At 42.1% G+C, this 22,463-nt stretch overlaps 1 protein-coding gene across 1 annotated transcript; it reads right to left on the reverse strand.

Moving 5' to 3' along the window:
• Positions 1–1,993: 1,993 nt before the first annotated feature.
• ZBTB33 (zinc finger and BTB domain containing 33) lies at positions 1,994–9,760 on the reverse strand. The gene is made up of 2 exons (XM_081793909.1): positions 9,443–9,760; positions 1,994–6,972 (listed from the first exon to the last, which is right to left on the reverse strand). The coding sequence occupies exon 2, from the start codon at positions 6,968–6,970 to the stop codon at positions 4,952–4,954; it is 2,019 nt and encodes a 672-aa protein (XP_081650035.1). The 5' UTR covers positions 6,971–6,972; positions 9,443–9,760; the 3' UTR covers positions 1,994–4,951.
• Between the last annotated feature and the right edge of the window lie 12,703 nt (positions 9,761–22,463).

Raw genomic sequence — 22,463 nt, forward strand, 5'->3', positions numbered from 1 at the left:
CCATCTGGCACATTGTGGTAGGTGTTTGTACAGTTCTTTTAATTACACATAGCTTTAAACCATCAACCTGACGAATTTAACACTCTGGCACCCATGCCTTCAACTTCAGAATGAACACTTTCACTGCGATCTTACGCTAACCTGAGGATTGACTGATTTAAAGGCAGGCTGCTAATCCTACACTTGTATAATGTAAAAATACAGGGGCTACAGGAGGGTACCTAATTAGACAGTTCTGCAAACACAGAACACATACTGGAAAATTTTCCAGCCAATTTCGCTACCTCCCAACTTGATGGATTCGAGGTAGCAGGCAAATGCTGGTGCTCCCATCTACCTTGTAGACACCCAGCCATCGAGAATTAGCAAGGCGCGACAAGTGCACCCGCTGTTCACAAGTCAATGTTTGCAAAGCATTCGGTTTAACTTCCAGCACCATGAATGATGTCTCATCCAGAGTTCAAATCGGGAAAACGAAAATGATCCTTTTGTGTTATGTAGAATTACTATTATTTTCTACACTTCTGAGCATATTAAATTCTATTGGATTTCAAAAAGGGACTAGTAACCAATTGACTTACTATACAAATACCAACTTGTAATACTCAGTGACATCTTTTGCCATTTACACTTTACCTTTTGCTTTAGTGAACGTGTCTGAGTATTTGATTTTTTAAAAGGCACCAGTACACAGTATATCCTACATTTATCACATTTCTTAAAGTGTTAAGACTCTGACTCATTTCTATGTATTTTTCTTACTTTACAAAATAACTTGAAACAGAATAGATTTTGTAACACTTAATTTGAGCAGCTTCTTTTTTTATTACATTGAATTCTATACAGTGCATGTTACCTTAGAAAAATTAATATTTGCTGCTTTACTCTTTTGCAATACATTTGCTGTAATGAAGGAATTTCTATTTCCAATATGGACCTTGACTGCATTTTGTAATATTTACTGCTTTATTCCTAATTCTGCTTTAAAGTATTGAACTGGGCATGAAACATTAAAATATTAATCCAGAACCTGTATAAACTGGATGTTGCTTAAAATCTGTATCACTGCCATGTTGGAAACCCAGACTGCTTTTGTGATGTTTCAGATTAATAAAACTGTCCTCCTCCTTATTCACTTACGTGCGTCTTCATGGAAGGTACAAAAGTATCACAGACACCCCAAAGCCAGTGACAGACAACAGCCTACTCACTTCGGACTAATGTGGCTCAAGATACCACAAGGATGCAATTAACCCACAAGCGAAATCTGTTAGAAGGTGGGGGGGTGCGGCGGGTGGCAGTAAAGTGTCATCCAGACTGAGAAGGCATTTTGAGACCAAACCAGGAAGCAGCAAGCCACTCCATTCGGCTTGGCTTCCAGAGTTTCCCTCCGGGCAACTTACTGGCTGGGGCCCGGGTGGGGGTGGGGGATGGAGCGGACGACAACCCAGGTGCTGCGAAGCTGTTCTCCACAAAGTGCGGGCCTTAATCCACAGATTTTACAGAGCGTGGTGGTGAGGTCAAAGTGTAGTTTTATCTAAAGTGGTGCCATCTGTGTGCCAGAGGGGAGGGGAAGAAATGGTTAGCTCTGCTAGGTGTTTAAACAAGTTTAGGAAAGATCAAAACAAGCCTTCCTGCATTCTGGTCAGGACATATATTAACCTCCAAGGGGCCTGGACCATGTAGCCCCAAGGGAGGTCATCGCACAGACATGACTAAGCTGGAGAGCCAAAGATGGAGTCGGTATTGTCAGCACTCCTACAAACCTAGGAGTTTTGTTATGCTGCCATCAGAAATACCCCCAGTCTCCTACTACAAAAACTGAAAAACAACAGAAGAGTAAAGTCTATACAATTTCCTTTTCTTAAGTAAGCTCTATGGCCAATGTGGGGCTTGAAGACCCCCGGCATGCTCTACCGACTGAAGCCAGCCAGGCGCCCCAAGTCTACATAATTTCTGAAAGATAATCTCGTAAAAAATACGCTCAAAAAAATCAGAATTATAACATTTTATTTTTGCCATAAGAAGCTCTATGAACTAATACCAGGTAATGGTTAATGAAAAGAACTTAAAGTCATATGACAGGGAAGATTGTACAAGTATGAACATTACAGTATTGGGTAGAGTCAGATGATGGACAGGTGAGGAAGCCAGTGCTGTTGAATTAACATTTAATCCTTTAGAATATGCATGCCTTGACAATACAAAATACCTTGACCATTTTTAACCATTTATCTTTTTGGTACAATGGAAAAAATAACATCAATTCCTCGTAGTAGTTGTATGGGGGGATCATTACCACCGAAACGATAATGATCATTTCAAATACGTTTTAAAGTAAATCTTGCAAGATTCTTATGGCATTTTAAAATCTTTGCTTACTTTGAGCATTTCATTTTCTATCATCTCTTTTAACAAAATGCTATTTCAAACAGTTTCTATCCAGAACATTTACAGGTAATTTAGCACAGGAGCAAACTTGAAGCCAACTTAAAAGAAAAAAAGAAGGGATCTAATAGCCAGAAAACTAAATATTAAATAGGAAAACACCATGTTAAGTTTTAAACAGAATCTTGCTACAGATTTCCAACCCAATGAATCCTGGGGGTGAATGGTTTCAGCCCCGAACGAGTATGCCACACGAATTCTGAACTTTGGATATAGAAACTTCTTGAAGACCCTGACATACATCGCAGGGAAGAGTCTTCTGGCAAAAATACAAGTTAATTTTCCAGTTTTCCTTCTCCCAAGAAACTCTAGAAGATACCTTCATTAGGCACAGAGTTTAAGTTTTATATTCAGAATTTACATAGAGCACAGCAGCAGCAAATAGTTAGATCCGTATTACTCAAAATGGAGAGTTTTCCATTACAGAACTGGTTTGTCATAATAGCCTTGTAGAAACTCTCAAGTTTTGTTACGATCAACTCGTTTTCTTAGCAGTTGAGTTTGAAAGTTCTGGAAGTTCTGCTGGCATCGGTATCATTCATACTTGCTGAAGTAATTATGTCTAACTGGTAAAACAACATTAATGAAACTCAAACAGATTTCCACTGAAAATATTTCCGAGTGCACCGTATAGTCAAAGAGTAATGTTGTCAATATCCACACAGAAATTAAACAGATATTGTGATTCCGGAGATCACAGTCTTAAATTGTAAGGTAACTTAAAAATCTTCCAAGGATTAGCTTACAAAATGGTTTGAAGGTCTAGACTCACAGAACAGGAAACAGTCAGATGCACATCACTCTAGCCCTCTGTAAGCAAACCATTATAATATTTTTCTTTCTTCTTGTATTATTGCAAATACGGAGGCCTGAGACCCTCCACTGCCAACTGAAACACTGAAACCATTATCTTCAAATCTAGCTCGCCATCAGAAGAATGATGCATACATGAGAAATTATGATTAAAGCTTTAAGTTCCGAGTCAAGAAATAGACTATTTTTAAAAATACGTGGTTAAAGAGAAGAAAATATCTATGTTGAATTAAGAAATATTTAAGCAAGGTTACAAATGACTAACAACTATGCACAACAATCTTTTTTAGTATCTATTAATTTTTTTCCTTTGCAAAAAGTAATTTACAGAAGTTCAACAAGTTAATCCTGTTACAAAGGCTAGGCTATACATTTGTTCCAACCTGCTTCCTTTTAGTACTAGCACTTCAGTGAGTTTTGACTTTATTTTCTAAGTGTTTAAATAGGTGTCATTTTAAAAGGAAGAAAGGTATACTTATTGTTCTCAAGAGAAATGGGAATCAACAAGCCTCTAGAACATTCCATATACAGTTTCTGATTGCTATAATATTGCAGCACTTTGCAGATGGAATGGAACTTAACTTCAGAAGGGGTAACAACCTAAAAGGTCTTGCCGAAAGGAAAATACTAGATCACGGATTCAACTATTTCAAACAAAAACTTCCTATTAGAAATTCTAAGTAATATGAACATTTAAAAATATATACCAGTAGCCTCCCGCCTAAAATATGTAGGAGTCTCATTTATGGAATCTATCATTTATAAAGATTTATACATAATGAAAGATTTATTTGGTGGCTTTCAAATTCAAACTTTGAAATTTCTCAAGGGAATATTTTTAACCATAGGAACAAAAAGGAAATCACCATTCACCTCCGCTCTCTATCACGTAAGAACACAGAATTCAAAACAAACCAACAGAACTCTTCCTCTCCTCCAGTCTGCAATACAGAGATTTGTTTTCCGTGAACACTTTCGCCCACGGAGACCGCACTGCAAAGGTATATATATACAGTAGTCCAGCCACCAAAGTCCTTTCCAGACAATGGCAAGAAAAGTGAAACTTACAACTTAACTCTAATGAACTAAAAACTCTTTCTTCAGATGAGACACTTGTCTGCATGGCCATCTTCATGGCGGGAGGGAGGCAGGAGGTTGCTATCCATTTGGACTAGCAGAATACACAACCAAGCAGAGACTTATTCTGAGATTTTCCAGAACAACTTTAGAAGTTCTTGTTTACTTTTTATGCCATATCCAAAACACAACACACATTTATAGTCTCAATATTAACAAAATTGAGAATTCAGCAGTAAAGTGCTAACATGGAAGGGGAAAGTTGGAAGATATACTAGGGTAAGCTAATAACTCCAGTTATTTTTAAAGAACATTCAGACTGCTTCAAAATCCTATTCAGGAAACTATCTCTCCAAGCTTTTGTTGTTTGCCTCTTAAAAATGAGCTGAAAGAGAACTATATAAACAGATACTTGGGAGGGGGGGAAACTTCTCAATCTCTACTCAAACTTTCGGAACGATTTGCTTCTAAAAATTATCAACAAATAATCCAAGTAGACTGCCTTCAGATGGTGTGGCAGATCAAATTAACTCGTTTTCACCTTAATTTGTGTTACAGGTTTTCTGAAACCCTTGCCCCTTAATGCAAACCAGAGTTTCTGATACTTCCAAATTCAGTAAGATTCAGGTATTATAAATTCAAACTCAGTACTGCCATCTGTTACATTCTGTTTAAAAATGGAATCATTTTCCTGCTGAATAAAAATATCTTCCCAGGTCATTGGCTTGTTCTGAGGAGTAGATGCGGCCCCTACGGCAGGTTCTTTCCCATCATCAACCTTATACCCAATACCATCATCCTTCATTACAGGCATAGAGCCTGACCTATCAGAAAGATACGCATATTGTCTGATCTGTAAGGACCTGCACGGATGTAAACGATAAAGCTTTGCGTCCCCGGAAGGGTCCTGACTATGAACTGACTTTATGTGTGAAGACATAAACTGATAGTTGATGAAAGATTTGCCACAGGCCAAACACTGATACCTTCGCTCCCCCGTGTGATGGATTTCATGTTTTGTGCGATATTCTGCCAGAGGAAATACCTTCTCACAGTAACGGCAAGGATACTTCTTCTCCCAAGAATGAATGTTAAAATGTCTCCGCAAGCTTGTCAGACAGACATAGGACCTCTTGCACACAATACAGATATAATAGACCCTCCCATCTACTATTAACTCATAGTGATCATCGTGTTTTACTTTCATACGCTTGTTTGCCGTCTCACCGCTAGATGTTTTTGGTATCTCATTCTCAAGTCTGGCCTCCCCTTCATCAGGGTCATCTTTGACTGGGATCACTATGTCATAAGTATCTTCACCGATATTTGCATAAACCTTGCAACCCGTTGACAAGCCTTCAATCTCAGTGGCTGTATCTAAAGTAATGATCTTCTGACCCTCCATTAGATGCTTTGATCCTAAACCTGCATCGTTAGTGTTTCTGGTAATTATATCTGAAATCTTTAAAGAATTAGAAAGTGGCTCTTGCAGAAGTGTAGGAACCTGCATCTTCTGTATCAATGGTCCATCAAAAGTGGCATTCGGGGGGATTTCAGCCTGTGGGACCAAAGATGTATTACTGACGGCCGAATCTGGACTGGAGCTAATAGTGTCATCATCATCATCTATAATTTCCTCCTCCTCCTCTTCATTGGCCTTGCTTCCTGTTAACATAGCACTGTTTGGTGTCTGCGGATTCTGCACAAGTAAATTGATCGAAGGAGACATATGATTTGGAAGTGAAGAACTGACATTTGGTGGTGTAGTAAGTGGTGTCTGATTTAACAGAATAATGTTGGGAGTCAGATGTGTCGGGGCTGAAGACACCAGCAATTTTTCACTTCCTTGTGTCTGGCTCAGAGTTGCCTGATTCACAGCAGTAGGAAGTTTCTGAGTAGGTGTGACATTTGGTAAAGGGGGAGAGTTATTACTAGCACCGGGAGCAACATCTGAAATAGCAACGGAACCTGGGTTAGGCTGGACCTGTGTCACTGCATTGGTACTCGGCAAAGTCTCCTTTGCGGGCAGAATCTCAGAGCAGAAAATGACATCATCGTCATCATCGTCTGAATCGGTAACAATTATCTTTTTTGTCTCATAATCTTCAGCAGATAAGGAAAAAGACTCTGTTATAATAGGCATTATAGTGGCCCCGTTATCTTGGGCTTCATCTTTTGATTTTGGCATTTCAAGGTTCTTGTCACCAGAACCAGGTGGTAAGGTCTCTGCATTACCATCCTGAGCTGTACCTGAGATGCTTTTAACCTGTGACAATGGGACACCAAGCTCTGCTATAAATTTAACCCCTAACAACTGTCCTGATTTAATCAGCTCATCAAGTAAATCTGATCTAACACGAACGATTTTAGAACTATAGATATAATTGAGAATTTCTGCAAAAATCTCTGCTCTTATAAAGCTCAGTTCAACAACTTGCCCAGCAACCGAGAAGAGCTGATGGAAGTAAGTACTAGAAGCTGAGAGAATATTCCTGTGGGCCCGGAATTTTCGGTCTTCCACGATGACGGTAACATCACAGAAGAGTCCACGGCCACGCTGCTCATTCAAGGAGTTCAGCAGACTGCCAGAGTATTGAATGTCTGTAGCCGAAATCAGTTTTCTACTCTCCATGCCTATAAGAGAAAGGGAGGAGGAGGGGGTGGGAGAAGATTAGAAAAGAAAAACAAAAGTACTTTATCATTCAGAATGTAAGCTACAGCATGGCGTCGGCGTCGTCGCCGGGCATCAGGTTTTAACTGAAGGTTGGCCTAACTTTTTGGCTTGTATATAAATTGTTCACGAAGGCTGGTTTCTGGACCACGCAACAAATCTCATGACTTCCCCCCGAGAAGAGACAAGCAAGTTTTTAACTGATCTACAGATTTGAATAGTAATATCTCTTCCTCTGAATCTCAGATACATGCATCACCACTGAGAATTTCTTAAGATTAGAATGAATTTTCTTGGTTCCATTTTTTGGGTTTTGTCCTCAAGAAGAGTTAAGAGTTCATTTTTAACGGTCTTAAAACTTTATGAAGTCTTCGTCGTGAACACACAGAAGTTATTCCACCTGTAAATGAATGATTTCAGTGTCAGAGGAGCTTGGTGTGTGCAATATCCATTCTATACTTTCTAAATTTTAACTCATCTTTAAGAACATATTCAAAAGCTACTCCCTGCAGCCAGAAACTGAATTAGTGTTTATCAACCCTGACAATCATTACCTCTAGACTGCCCATTATTTTTCTGTTCTTATTTAAATCGGAGTGCCACATCTAGATAAACTATGAAACACTTTTTTTTTTTTTACCTTCTCCCCTCTCCTCATCCTCCTTGCCCCTTCCCCTCACCTCTCTACTCTTACAATCTCCAGAGGTAACTTGTAAAGAGTTTCAAGTGAAGTCAACAGATGCTACTGTGAAAAAATAAGACTAAGGACAAGTCACCATTTCTTAATGCTTATTTGCATGAAAACACAAAACATTTCAATTTGTTGGTAAAGAATTATGGGCAGCCTTAGGAGAACTTTTTTATACCTGATGTGTTAGTGACAATGAAAACACAAACTTACTGGAACAGAGCGGACAGTTACTCTAGAAAAAGGGAGCGGGATGTCAGTAAAGAGCAATGCTGTGTACCACCCCCCAAACGTTCTTTTTTTGCATGTTCCAGAACATACTCCTGGTAATAAGGATGCGGAGTTGTTTAAAACGCATACATGTATTAAATATATTATTTAGCTTTTATGTATTTATCTTTCATGTATTTTATGTATGTACAATTAGCTGATAAGTACTTTACGTAAACACACACACACATACACACACACACACACTTTTATTGCTAATATTCTTTCCCTTTAAAGTTACCAAAACACTACCACTGTCATCACAGTGCTTAAGTTATATACACGTGGAGGGCAGGGCATCTCAAGCCTCTTCGAAATTTTCAAAATTACAGCTTAAAAACAAAAAGTAGGCAAAAAGCCTAGAAATGAGGATTTCAAACACCATCCGTTATAAGGCGTTGCTCGTTTAACAGTACCAAGGATTTCCAGGTGACCATAAAGGCATTCATCAGAGAGGGTGACCTTTGGACAGCGAGCCAGCAACCAGGGCTTCCGAAATATGGGGATTTCGACAGAAGTCGCTGCTAAGTGGGTAGACAGGTTTTTCGGAATCCGATTTTTGTCGTTTGCAAACGGGTTCCTGGAACGGGGTAATGCATCGAACGTACGTGTCCAGGTGACACTGGGGACTGGTTTTATTTTGTGTGGCTTTCCTCCCGCTTCTCCCCGTCAGGGTGGGCCCGGGAACCGCACAGATCGCTCTGAACCCTCCCCACGAGCTGCGAGCTGCCCAAGGAAAAGCCATTCCGCGTCACTGGGAGGCAAACCCGGACCGAGGGCAGGTGAAGGTGGAAAAGCGAGAAACGCCATCCGCGAGGGAGTCAAGCCGACACGCGGCTCCCTGCGGCAGCTGCACCCCATCTTCCTTACTCCACCCCCTCTTCCCCATTTGCGCCCGGCCGGCTGCAACCGACGTTTTTCACCCCAATTCACGCGAAAAGGCAGCGTCCCGGAAATCCAGGAGGAGCTACGACCGGCACGGCGAGGGCAGGGGTCCTCCGGCGAGCCGGGGAAAGTGGAAGGTGGCGAACGCGAGGGTGGGGTGTTGGGAGGGGATGAGGCCAAGCGGGCGGCATTGTTATGCCCCGGGAAGGGGACGGAAGGGGAGGATGGGCCGGGCAGAAAAGCTCTAAATCAAAGTAGGGGCTAGGAGGAGAAAAAGCAGGCACAAAAAGCCAGGCGGAGGGCGAGGGAAAAGCCAAGTGGGTCCCCGCGGCGGGCTCCCCACGCGCCGGGCCTACCCGGGGAACCGGCGGCCCCCCGGCCCCTGACGGCGGAGGGGACCGCGCCGCGGCCCTCCGGGCTCGTCCCCTCCTTCACTCCCGGGCCCACACAAAGAAAGGGCCGGAGGAGCGGAGCCTCCGACTCCGCCGCTTCCTGGTTCAAGTGAGGAGAATGCAAACGCAGGCGCGGCCCGGCGACGGAGGCAGCGGGCGCGCTCCCTCGCCTCTCCCGGCGCCCGGCCGGGTCCTCACCTGCTTCCCGGCGCCGCCGCTTCTCCTCGTCGGGCCGCGCGGACGGGTGGGAACCCTCCAACAACCAGAAGCCGGACTCCGTGGCGATTCGGCTGCTTCTTCAAACGTCGCTCCAGTCTTGGTCGACGTCGACGCGGCTGCCGCCACCGCTGCTACAGCTGCCCCACGCCGCCGACAGAGGGCACAGCGCGGGGGCGCCTTCCACTTCGGCGCCCTCCTCCTCCGAACGCGGTTCGGGCCTTTCCGGAAGGGCCCGAGCTCCCGGCGGCCGCGCTTCGGCGGCCGCGCGTCGGCGTCCCGCTCTGCCTTCGGCTCCTTCCGCAGGGGGCGGAGTGAGACTGGGAAGCTCTGGGAGCGTTCGGCCCTTTCCGGAGGGCGAAAGGGTGGGAAAAAAGGAAGGGAAAGATGGGGTCATGCCGGCACCCGCGTGGGATGGGAGGGAAGCGAGTCGCTTTCACCTAAATTCGGCGCCAGCCTCTAGGGCGTAAAAACTTTTAGAGACTGTACGAGTTTGCGAGTTGGAAGCTGCTCGATCAGCCCGTTTCTTGGATGCTAAGCCACCTTGAAATACAATCTGAATACATATGATAAAATCAAATGGATCGACTCAGGATGATTCAGGTTTCTAGGATAACAAGTTGATAACGACATCACAGTACTATTTTTAAGAAATAAATCTAGTGTTTGGACACCAGGCTGTCTTCGTAATTTAATACTAAATGAAGCGGTACTATCTTAAATTCCTTCGTTTCAGCTATCGTTTACTGACCACCTGTCTGAGCTATACCAAACCTCAGGTTGCGTGGAATACAAAAATGAGTAGGCCAAGGTCTCCCTTTCCAAAGAGCTCAGTAGATGGGTGCACAGACATCGACAAAAGTATTTGTGCAACGTACAGAACACAGAGAAGGAAACAGCAACTAAATATTCCTGTTTGAGCTGGATATCTTGAAAGACGAATAAATTAATACTTGCATTGTTAATTTATTATTTTTATTTACCTAGCATTTCCTCCTCAGAGGGTTTTAGTGTCTGACACATAGTCGGGTGTTCAATAATTGTTTAATGAATAAATGCATGAATGAGTTGTAATTTTTTAAAACTCTCCGGTAATACATTTCTGAGTACCATGATGAATGAAGAAACAGAATGGGTGTTTGTAGAGCAAAATATTTCCCTTTAGGCTGATTATTGATCGTATCCAACTAAGGAGCCAAAATAGTGGCTTTTTTCTTCAACAATTAAGGCCATTCACTACCTTCATTTTCTTTTTTAAAAAATATGTATAGGAGGGGGGCCTGGGTGGCTCAGTCGGTTAGTCCAACTTCGACTCAGGTCGTGATCTCACTGTTGGTGATGTCTCTGATGGTGCGGAGCCATATATGTTTATTTTTGAGGGATATATATATGTATATGGTAATATTGTAACCATTCCTCAAAACTTGAATTTGCACCTATTTACCTTTCAGTCAGAATCCCTGTGCTTCCTTGCTACAAAAATCTTGCTGAAAATGTCAGCATATTCCAGGATGAAAATCTAACTGTATCTAATTTTCTTTAACATGAAATTGGACAAGAATGTCACCATCGATCCATCCCTAATCTATTCTACATTCTCCTTAATAAAGTAAAGCCACATAGTAAAATATAAAAGTGGTGTATCAAAAAAAACCCCTAAGTGGTGCATTAGAGTTGTATTTTCGCATGGAAACAAGAAATTCACATGAAATTCCTTAGGCTCTTCCAGATTTTGTAGTGTGAGAAACTAATGTGAGAATTACTGCATTGTTGGTTTTTTATTTTAATTAGGGCTTAAAATTATGAGTTCCATTGTTTAATATAAAGACATTTCACAGGAAATAGGAGTCCACTGTTATAAAGGAAACTAAAGTAGAAGGTAGTATTTTCCTGGAATTGAGTACTTAACAAAATGAGTTAGCAGATTTAACAAACTAGTTAGCAGATTAATGACCATTTTCCTGAGTCATCCTCTCCCAAAATTCAGTAGCCAAAAAAAAAAAAAAAAAAAAAAAAAATGTTTTTAGGAACTAGGACAAAGTACTTCTTGAAAATTTAGGACCTATTTACCTTTCAGTAGCTTAGTTGACAAAAAACTAAAATGAGACATATATTTGAAATACGGATCACAGTGGCAGTAGCTGCCGTCTTCATACCAAGTGTCGGTTGGTTACCTCTCAGTAAACTGGAAGATGCAACACAGTTTCTTTTGCAACAGCATTAATAGCACCAAGGCCACCAGAAGAACTGCCTTGCCTTTCCCCCTTTCCTGAAAGGGCTTTAAAAATGTGGATCCCACATAGGAAACCTCTTCTCTTCTGGCCGTGTCCCTCACCACACACCCCTCACCAGCCCAGAAAAAAAAAAGCTAAACTAAAATTTAAAAGCTACTGGGGTGACTTGGTGGCTATGTCGGCTAGGTGTCTGATGTTAGCTCAGGTCATGATCTCATGGTTTGTGAGCCCAAGCCCCTTACTGGGCTCTGTGCTGACAGTGCAGAGCCTGCTTGGGATTCTGTCTCTCTCCTTCTCTCTCTGCCCCTCCTGCACTCTCTCTCAAAATAAAAAAATAAAATAAAATAAAATAAAATAAAATAAAATAAAATAAAGCAAAACAAAATCTACCTATAACTAAAGGGGTTTCAATGATCAGGAAGGGAAGTTCCTTGTAGGAAAGCAGAGCAGACCAAGAAATTTGAGTGCCCTTAATAATTGCGTTTCAGACAAGGTAATTGGAAAGTTTGGTTAATTTTCTGTTTCTTGACAAGTTATTTCACCTTTCACTTCCTTTATATCTGCAGGCTTAATCCTGCTTGAAATGACCAGGGGATTTTAAAGAACAGATTTGGAGGTTATCAACTGCTTCACATTCCAGAAAGGTTTTTGATTGGCTGATTATGGACTCAGTTAGGGTGTATACCCACATTGTCAGTGTTTGCCTTGTTTGAACTTGATTAGGAATTCCACGAGGACAGCAACTGTCCTCTCCTGTGTCAAAATGCTGAGAATCTTGTGGGTGCTTAATACATATTCTGTTGATGATGCTAAAAGATTTTTACAATGGCATTCATCAAGTCCTAGAGCCTTTCCTCAGAGTTTGCTTAGTTTCACAGAGTTAGAAAGCTCACTGCACAAGTAGAAGAAACCACAGTAAGGTAGAGCAGGAAAACGAAGACTAGAGGAGCAGATGTGAATGGGTTAGGATTCTGATACGGCCACTCAATAGCTGTGTGACCTTGAGCCTGATTATTCATCTGTAAAATAGAGATAATAATACCTTCCCACAGAATTGTTTTGAGTTTCAGTTTCCAAAATATGACATGCTGTTTACTGCTTCCATGTCTGTGCCTAGAACCCTGCACTTGGAGTAACCATCCTTTTCATAGCCACACACTTTGCCTCTCCCGTTATTTGGCAAGTGCCTGGTCTTCCAGAAAGATGCAGCTCAAGCAGTAACTTTCTTGTGGAGCCGGCCTGGATCTAATAAATGGTAGGTAGATATGGCTACTTAATGTTGAATGAAGGAGTGTCAGGTACCCAATAAGTGCTAAATATACATTTGCTTGTTCATCTGTATCCCCTTTTCTGCTTAATCATAACAATTTTCTCTTTAAGTGACATGTTTGATACTGCTGGTTCTCTCATTCTTCTTAAAACCTCTTAAAGTCAATTGGATAGGGATAGATAGCCCTCCTACTCAGAAAGAGGAAGTGGACAATTGCTGACAAGAATACGATCTACCAAACAAAACAACCATCACCACCACCAGGTAGCATATTTCAAATATGAAAAAAAAATTGAGGGAATATACTCCCCATGAGTTCTTTGTGAAAAATTACTCAGCAACGTGAAATCAAATCAAGTAAGACATGCGTCAAAATAAAAAAATTAAGAACAGACATTTTGCAGCAAGCCAATCTATTTAAACGGAGGACTAAGACCAAATGACAAGGTTGATGATGAATATGTGACAAAATGAAACCGTTCTAAACCCTGACACAATAAAAATCCATTCGTTCGTATGTTCGTTCAATACATATCATTTAATACCCACTCTGTGCCAGGCAATGTGGTAGGCAGTGTGGATATAGTCTTCAAGACGAAGTCCCAGTCTTCACGAAACTTAGATTCTAATGGGAAAGACATACCATAGATGTTTGTGTCTGTATCATCTAAATGTATAATATCAGATAGCAATGTGACATGTGAGGAAAAATAAACAGCGTAAAGGGTTGGAGAACTTTGAGGGCGCTATTGTAAATAGTGTGGTCGGGGAAGACTTCTCTGAAAAGATGATGTATGAGCAAACAACAGAATGAACTAAGGGGAAAGAGCTATGAAAATATCCGAGGAAGAACATTCTAGGCAGTGGAATGCGTCAATGCCCTTCAATCAAAGATCACTGGGCACATGCCCGTAGTTGACAAGTTGAGTTCATTATTCTTTGCAGGGAGGGAGAAGGCACACCATAGGCAAGTGTGGGGTGTTTCAGTAAGAGGACATTAGAAAGAACCTATTGTATTATTTGGGCGACTTAGGGGGATGATCTAAGGAAGAGGGAGTTCACTCTAGATCAGTTGCTGTCAGGATGCAGGGACAATTGTACCATTGGGCACTTCAGCACATCTTTTTTTTAGTATATGTGCTGCCGAAGCGAGCACTCACTTCAGCACATCTTAACTCTAGGGAGGGCAGAAGAGAACAGGAATAAAGCTGTAATTGATAAAGTAGCAGTCACCCATTTTGGCTAAGAGAGGGGGGTGTTTGGTGTTTTCTGAGTGACACAGTGACCTTTTTTAGCTATGATTAGACAAAATTATAAATTGGCTTTGTTTTGTCTCACTTCATCAATCTCCTAGTGACTTCTTCTTAAGTTAATGTTGTGTGAGTTTATGTCCAACAGAAGATCATGGCCTGAGCGTTCTGCTACCTTGCAGATACCAGGGGCGGCCTCCCCCTTCCCCTTCTGAAACAGCAAGTGAAAAACTATAAGGAATAAAATTAACAGGTGGTGGCGGAGGTACAATAGTGACCTTCTCTGCAACAAAAATTAGCCATTTAATACTGTATTATTATTGTATGGGACATACTTAAACTAAAACATTGTTCGTTGTTTATCTGAAATTCAAATGTAAGTGGGCCTACTGTATTTTTTCTCTTTGCTAAATATGACAAGACTAAGATAAACACACTGTCAGCTGCGTAGAAATACTTTGAATACTTTGTGCTTTTTCTTCCCATTCCCCATTTAGTTTTGTTTTGTTTTGTTTTTAATTCAGGATATCCTCAGGGAAAAAAATATGTTATTCCATTTGAGCCATTCCGAAATATTATACATGCATATGTATACACACATATCTATGCATATATTATGTATACATCCATCTATACACTTGCACATATGAGACACACTAAGCGCCCAGTATTATAAAATGTTACATACACGTATGCACAGAAAGCATCTGAAACAAGCAGAATCGACTGTGTTGTTGATATGGCCATTCTGTGAAATGTATCCTGTGGTCCGTCATCCTCCCCTTCGGTTATTTCAAGTATAAGGCTGAGGAAGACTTGGTCTCCTAACCAAACGAGACGGGGTGCGGGGGAGGGGATTCGGGGTCGGGGGAGAGAGACCGCTGCGGAACTGGAAAGATGGGCGCTCGGAGCCGGTGGCAGCGGCGGCTTATTTACACGGATACACCACCCCTTTCACTTAGGCTGGACGCCACGTAGCCCTGGGGAAGGGTTTTGCCGACGTACCCGGAACGAATTCTAAGTTTTTCTCAGCTTTGGGAGGTTGCGCAGGTGGCTTCTGGGAGCCAAGGCAACTGAGGTTTTCCCAGGCTCCTTGAGAGAGTGCCCTATTTCCCCGGCAGCAGTAGCTCCAGGGTCCCGCTCTGCAGTCCGTAATGAGAGGCCTCGGGCTCCGCGGGGAAGCGTCGCAGTTCGTGGAAGAGTCCCGAGCGCAGCAAATCCGCTCGCTCCCCGCGGGGCCGCCGCTCTCGCTCGCACTCTTGCTCTCGGTCCGGGAACCGGAATGGCCTGGGCCCCCAGCGGAGTGGCCTCAGCCTGGCCTCCCGGAACCAGCCCTGCCGACCCGTTCGCGGTCACGTTCTCCGGAGCGGCCCCCTGCGCCGCGGGGCACCCCCTTCGCCTCTGCCTCCTCGTCCGCCTGTCGCGGCCGCTCCCCGCGCCCCTCCGGGACCGATAAGCCGTGGGTCTCTGGGACAAGGAGAGGGAGGTGAGTGAGACGGACCCACCTTCGCGGTGAGGAGCCACCTGTGTTGAGAGTCCCTTCATCGTTCATCTCGCTTCTTAGCGTTTGCGCTTTTCTCCCTTCTCCCATCCTTGCGCCCGTTTTCTTCTTCAGTCTGTCCACGGCCGCCCGTTATTCGCCCCTTTCCTCCCTTAATTCTCACTCATCCTTGGGCCCCCACCTGCAGTGCCCTGGTCTCCCACCACCTCCTTCCACCTCTGGTCTGGTAGCGGACATGGCCAAAGGTCGCAGATTTCTGTGCTCAGCATTGATTTGTGTTGTGTTATCATTCATGTGCATGTTTTTATTCTACACTAGACTGAGTTCGTGGAAAGGAGGATTTTATTCATTACAGAATTCAGTGTTTAGCACTTAGTAAGAGCATAGCCATTGTGTGTTGAATGAGCAGATCGGTTTGAGATGATAACAGGATATGTAAATAGAAATTCTTTGTAGGGACTTGGGAAGGGTTGCGCTTTTTTTTTTTTTTTTTTTTTTTTTAAGTAATCTCTATGCCCAATGTAGAGCTCCAGCTCACAACCCCAAGATCAAGAGTTGCATGCTCTACCGACTGAGCCAGCCAGGCGCCTGGAGATTACAGGTTTAAATTGGAAAGTAGAAAAACCTTCCTCCCAAGACATGATTGGATGAATGTAGAAAAAGTAGTGTGCTAACCTGAGATGAGGCTACCTAAAAGGCCTTGTTAAAAGTGGTCTTGGGGGCGCCTGGGTGGCTCAGGCACTTAAGCGTAGGACTTTGGCTCAGGTCATGATCTCGCTGTTGGTGGGTTCGAGCCCCGCCTCCGGCTCTGTGCTGACAGCTGGAGCCTGGAGCCTGCTTCCGATTCTGTGTCTCCCTCTCTCTCTGCCCCTCCCCTGCTCGTGCTTTCTCACTCTCTCAAAAATAAATAAACATTAAAAAAATTAAAAAGTAATAAAAGTTGTCTTGGTCTTGACCTTGAGAAATGAGGGGAGGGTGAGATGAGTTTTCCTTTAATGAAAGTGAGTGGAAAAGTAGTTTAAGAAGGAGAAGGAAAAGAGTTTTCATTATTGCCGTGTAAATATTCATATCTAATGTTTATGGAATGTGTCAGGTACCATACTAAGGGCTTTGAATGTGTTAAAAAAATTAAAAATTTGGGGTACCTGAGTGGCTCAGTGGGTTAAGCCTCCAACTTCTGCTCAGGTCATGATCTCACGGTCCTTGGGTTTGAACTCTGTGCTGACAGCCTGGAGCCTGCTTCGGATTCTGTGTCACCGTCGCTCTCTGCCCCTCCCCCACTCGTGCTCTGTCTCTCTCAAAAATAAATAAACTTAAAAAATTTTAAATTGAATTAAAAAATTTAAAAACATTACAGACATTGAGAGCTAGGTTGACATTACAACAGTTGGGCAATGTCTTGATGATTCTTTTTCTTCCAGCAGTGGGAGGTGAGTGAGGATAGTCCCTGGATTCAGACTGCCTGGGTTTGAAGCCCTGCTTTGCCACTTAATACCTGTGTGGCCTTGAGTGTCTAGAGTTTAGCTAAGCTACTCCATGGTACTGCTGCCTGAGCATCCGTTTGGTTTGGCCAGGTGGCCTCTAGGCACTTTAAACTTACACCAGCCCCCTCTTGCAAGCACATGCCCTGGGTAGCCCACAGAGAGTCACAAGCAAATAAGTTCCTGATAGGACTTCCCCAGTAGCCCTTGTGATCAACTATCTCTGCCTCCCAGTGCCTGTAGGCCCTACAGGTCCTTTAGATAAGATCCCTGTGGGGCTTACCCAAACCCCACTCTTCTGGTTTAAATGACCGATCTGGTCCTAACCTGGGAACTCCAAAGCAATACAGACCCTAATAAAAGCACACGCCCCAGGTCCTGTCTCTCCATCTGTACTCTGCCTTGACTGCCTGGTGTGGCCTCTGGAGGCATGCTGTGTGTACTTCCTCCAGGCCTTATGAGTAATTAACTGTTCTATTTGAATTTCTCTTGCGGTCTGTTGTTGAACTTTGGCTCACCATCCAGGGGAGTCCTGTGCTCCACTTAACAAATGTTAATTTAACAATGTCAAAATATCAGGCAAGTTACTTAACCTCTCTACCTTCATTTATTCACCTGTAGAAAGGGGATAAAAATAGTGCTGATATTTTTAGGGCTGTTGTAATGACTGAGTGCCTGGAACATAATGTACCTTCCTGTTAGCTATTAGGGTTTCATGCCTGGGAGCAGAAAGAGTAAAAACAGTCCTGAGTACACTAGAGTACACTAGAGACCTGCCTCTAGGGGTTAAATGTTTCAGAAAGGTGCCCCCGGTCTGTGCCAGTCAAACCAGCTTCTTTTTTTTTTTATTTTTATTTTTTAATGTTTTTATCTTATTTTTGAGACAGAGAGAGAGCATGAGCAGGGGAGGGGCAGAGAGGGAGACACAGAATCCAAAACAGGCTCCAGGCTCTGAGCTGTCAGCACAGAGCCTGACGCGGGGCTTGAACTCACGGGCTGTGAGATCATGACCTAGCTGAAGTCGGATGCCCAACCGACTGAGCCACCCAGGCATCCCAAACCAGCTTCTTATTTTAGAAATCTAAGTAAGAGATATAAGAACAGCTTGGATGAAATTTGCATTTGTGCGTGTGGAAGGTAAGTAATTTATCTTACTAGTACAGATGCAACCAGGCAGCAGTATGGACTGTTTTGATGGTGTCCTATTCACCGTGTTGGTGAAGGAGGGATTTCCTTCCCAGGATTATGGGGAGGTGGAACACAGAATACCTGATATTGGACAGATGAACTCCATCGGCTGGCAGAGTACTGAGACCCACTCAGGGATGCTCAGGGATAATCTGGAACTGGGCCTGTTCCCTTGTCCTAGAGACGGTTGTTTGGCTAGGGGACCTTACCTGCAGAAGCAGAGTGGGGAGGGGAATATGCAGTTAGGACATTGGAGGCCCTACTGGTTTTCCCAGATGTCAAGGCAGTACCTAATAATGAGCCTTAATTTTAGGCTTTATAGCGCAAGAACCGTGTGTCTTTGCATTGGCCCCTATCCTCATATATTCCAAGAACTGTTATTTGTATGTTTATTTTTAGATTGTCTGCTTCTTGAAGTGGGAGAACGTCTGAGTCCAACTCTGTGTAGTAACAATAGCTTTTCCACTGAATAAAGAAATAAAAATTTATTCAAACAATGAAACCAAATATATTAATTTTGTAAGGATTTTTTTTTGAAAAATCAAATAGAGACATAAGCGCTAAATTTTGGGGAATTGCACCCCTGTTATTCTTTTCAGTTTATGCAAAACAGCAAAAATCAAAACAGAAGAAATGACAAACATTATAATAAAATTAAAAGTGTTTTTACTGTCCTCCAAAGAGCAGACAGACAATGTACTCCTTTTCCAAAAAGGAACTAAAGGGAAAACATAGAGTTGGAAGAAACTCTGAATCTCCTTGAGTACAATGTTTGTGACATGGAACTTTTCAGGGCTCCCTTTAGTGTCATCTATTTCTAATGCTTCCTTTTTTTAAATTGTCTTCACTGATTCTCAGGTTTCTGCAAACTAAAGTTTTAACCAAGTTGAAACAGACTTCTTTTTCTTTTCATAAATATGTATAAACAAATGAAGCTATTTCTGAATGTAAAACTGTTTGTGTCACATATTGCAGAAGATCAAATGAGCAGTGAGGAGCTATGTCATGCATGAGGCAGAAGGGATGCACTTGACAGCCTCCCAGGCTGCATTTCTAGCCCGGCTGCTCAGGCTGGCTGTTGTCTGTACCATTTGAACTTTCAGAACATCAGCTCCTAAGTGTTGAGTTTACATTTATGCCAAGTTTTTGTCAATTTAAAGTTTAAAATGTAAAGGGAAAATAGGACTTAACTGGACCTCTCGAATTTGAGATACACACACACACACACACACACACACACATACATATAACACAATTTAGTCATTGAGTTGTAATTTGCATGCCTATATCTTCTGGGAGATTAAAGTGAGAGAGGATTGCAGATTTGGGAGCTAAGTATGAAGACTTTCTCCAGAGAATCCTTGTTATAGACTGAATTGTGTCCCGCCCTACCCCCAATTCAAATGTTGAAGCCCTAATTCTCAAAGTGACTATATTTAGCAGTAAAGCCTTTAAGAGGGTAATTAAGGTTAAATGAGGTCATCAGGATGGAGCCCTGATTCAGTAGGACTGGTATCCTTAGAAGAGGAAGTGACACCAGATATCTTCCCTTCTCTTGTGTGCACAGAGGAAAGGCCATGTAAGGACACAGGGAGAAGTCACCAGTCTGCAAGCCAGGAAATTTCTACCAGAAATCAGTCCTGATCTTGGACTACTAACCTCCAGTATGGTGAGAAAGTAAATTTCTGTTGTTTAATCCATCCACTATGTGATATTTTATCATGGTAGCCATAGCTGACTAATACAATCCTGAAAGCAGGTTGTTTAAAAATATAATTTTAAAATAAGTATAACATTTGTTAAATCTGGAGTCTGTTGTCAATTTTTTAAAAAAAATTTCTTAATGTTTTATTTATTTTTGAAAGAGAGAGAGACAGAGCATGAGCAGGGGAGGGGCAGAGAAAGAGGGAGATACAAAATCTGAAGCAGGCTCCAGGCTCTGAGCTGTCATCACAGAGCCCGACATGGGTCTCAAACCCACGAACCACAGGATCATGACCTGAGCTGAAGTCGGATGCTTAACCGACTGAGCCACCCAGGCACCCCGTCAGATTTTTTTTGAAGATAGTATTCACCCATTTTTATTTTAATATCTTATTATTTATTTATTCGTTTATTTAGTAGGCTCCATACCCAAAGTGGGGCTTGAGCTCACAATCCTAAGATCAGGATTTGCATGCTGTCCTCACTGAGCCAGCCAGGTACCCCTGTTGTCAAGTTTTTTATTAAGTAAAGAACTTTAAATACGTTTTAAATTTTTCTTCTTTCTTGTGATTTATCCTCTTATATCCTTTATGTTTTAAAAACGCCTGGCTGGCTCAGTTGGTGAAGTGTGTGACTCTTAATCTTGGGGTCATGAGTTTAAGTCCCATGTTGGGCATAGAGATTACTTTATAAGAAATAGAAAAAATAGTTTTAAAAATAAAAACATGGAACATATGTAAGAATTAAAACATGTTGCCAGTATATTTTAGGATGCTAAATGTTCTCTTTAAATTATAATTCGGGGGGGGCACCTGGGTGGCTCAGTCGGTGAAGTATCTGACTCTTGATTTTGGCTCAGGTCACGATCTCAGTTTGTGAGATCAAGCCCATCGTTGCTTGGGATTCTCTCTCTCCCTTTCCCTCTCTGCCCCTCCCCAACTCATGCGTGTGCTCACATGCTCTCTCTCAAAATAATAAACTTAAAGAAAATTATATTCATTATAATTATAATTTATAATGCTAATCTCTTATTCATAGAAGGGTTCAGTGTAATGATACGTTTATATTATTTTGAATTTCTGTTCTCAGCTAACCCAGTAGCAGATTGCTTGCCAGATTTTAGCATTACAAAGGGATTTAAAAATGAATATACTAGCATGGTTTGGTTTAGTTCAATTTCCTAAAGTCAGTACTCTCTGAAGGCTTAATGCTTCTTTTTCCTTATTTCTTTCCTCTTTGGTGCTATTCATAAGCAGCTTCTTCCCTCTCATCTCTTTCTTTTTTTTCCCCCAGTGATCTCTACACCCACCATGGGGCTCAAACTCACAACCCTGAGATCAAGAGGCATGTGCTGTACCAATTGAGCCAGCCAGGCACCCCACCTCTCATCTGCTTCTATGTTTACTTTAGGTTGAGTTCAGACAATGTGCTTTGGTGGGTAAACTTTGTAATTGTGACAGGGTGATAGAGCGTTATCAGAAACTTGTTCTTAAGGGACGCCTCAGTCAGTGGAGCTTGTGACTCTTGATCTCTGGGTCGTGAGTTCAAGCCCCATACTGGGCATAGAACTAACTTAAAAATAAAATCTTTAAAAACAAACAAAACAGATACTTGTTCTTAATAGAAATGCTTACAAGAATCGGAAATCATAGAATTAGAGTTGGAAGGAACCCTAAAAATAATATTCTAGGCAATACCTTAAATTATTCCAGACATCATCTCCAGAGGAAAAGATTATATGATATGGAAATTCCCCTTTTAACCTATTGTAGGATTTTAACAATATTCAGTTTCAGAATTCTCTACCACAGAATGAAATCTCTTTATATTGTAGTGTGTTAGGTTCTTCTTGCTTTGGGGACAGAGAGTAGTTGCTGCTCTACCATATGTCCTTTATATACATAGAATCAAATCATGAGGTCTTTCCTCAGCCTTCTTGTCTCTAGTTTTTTCTTCTTATAGTTCCCTACATTTGCCCTGTGGTTTCTTCTGAAAATATAAATCACATCAGTGAGCCTACACCAATACATCATAATCACCCACAGTCCATAGTTTACATTAGGATTCGCTCTTGGTGTTGCACATTCTGTGGGGTTGGAACAGACATATCATGACGTGTACTCACCATTATACTGCCATACGCAGGAGTTTCATTGCCCTAAAAAATGTTCCGTGCTCTGCCTGTTCATCTCTCTCTCCCCTCCAACCACTGATCTTTTCACTGTCTTCATAGTTTTGCCTTTAGTAGGATGCCATATAGTAGGTAGGTAGCCTTTTCAGATTGGCTTCTTTTACTTAGCAATATGTATTTTGCTAAACAAGATTCTTTCGTGTGTTTTTTAACTCAAGTGTAATTAATATGGTATTATGTTAGT

This window comes from Panthera onca, chromosome X, assembly GCF_046562875.1.
Source record: "Panthera onca isolate mPanOnc1 chromosome X, mPanOnc1 haplotype 2, whole genome shotgun sequence".
In the NCBI taxonomy this organism is placed as follows: Eukaryota; Metazoa; Chordata; class Mammalia; order Carnivora; family Felidae; genus Panthera; species Panthera onca.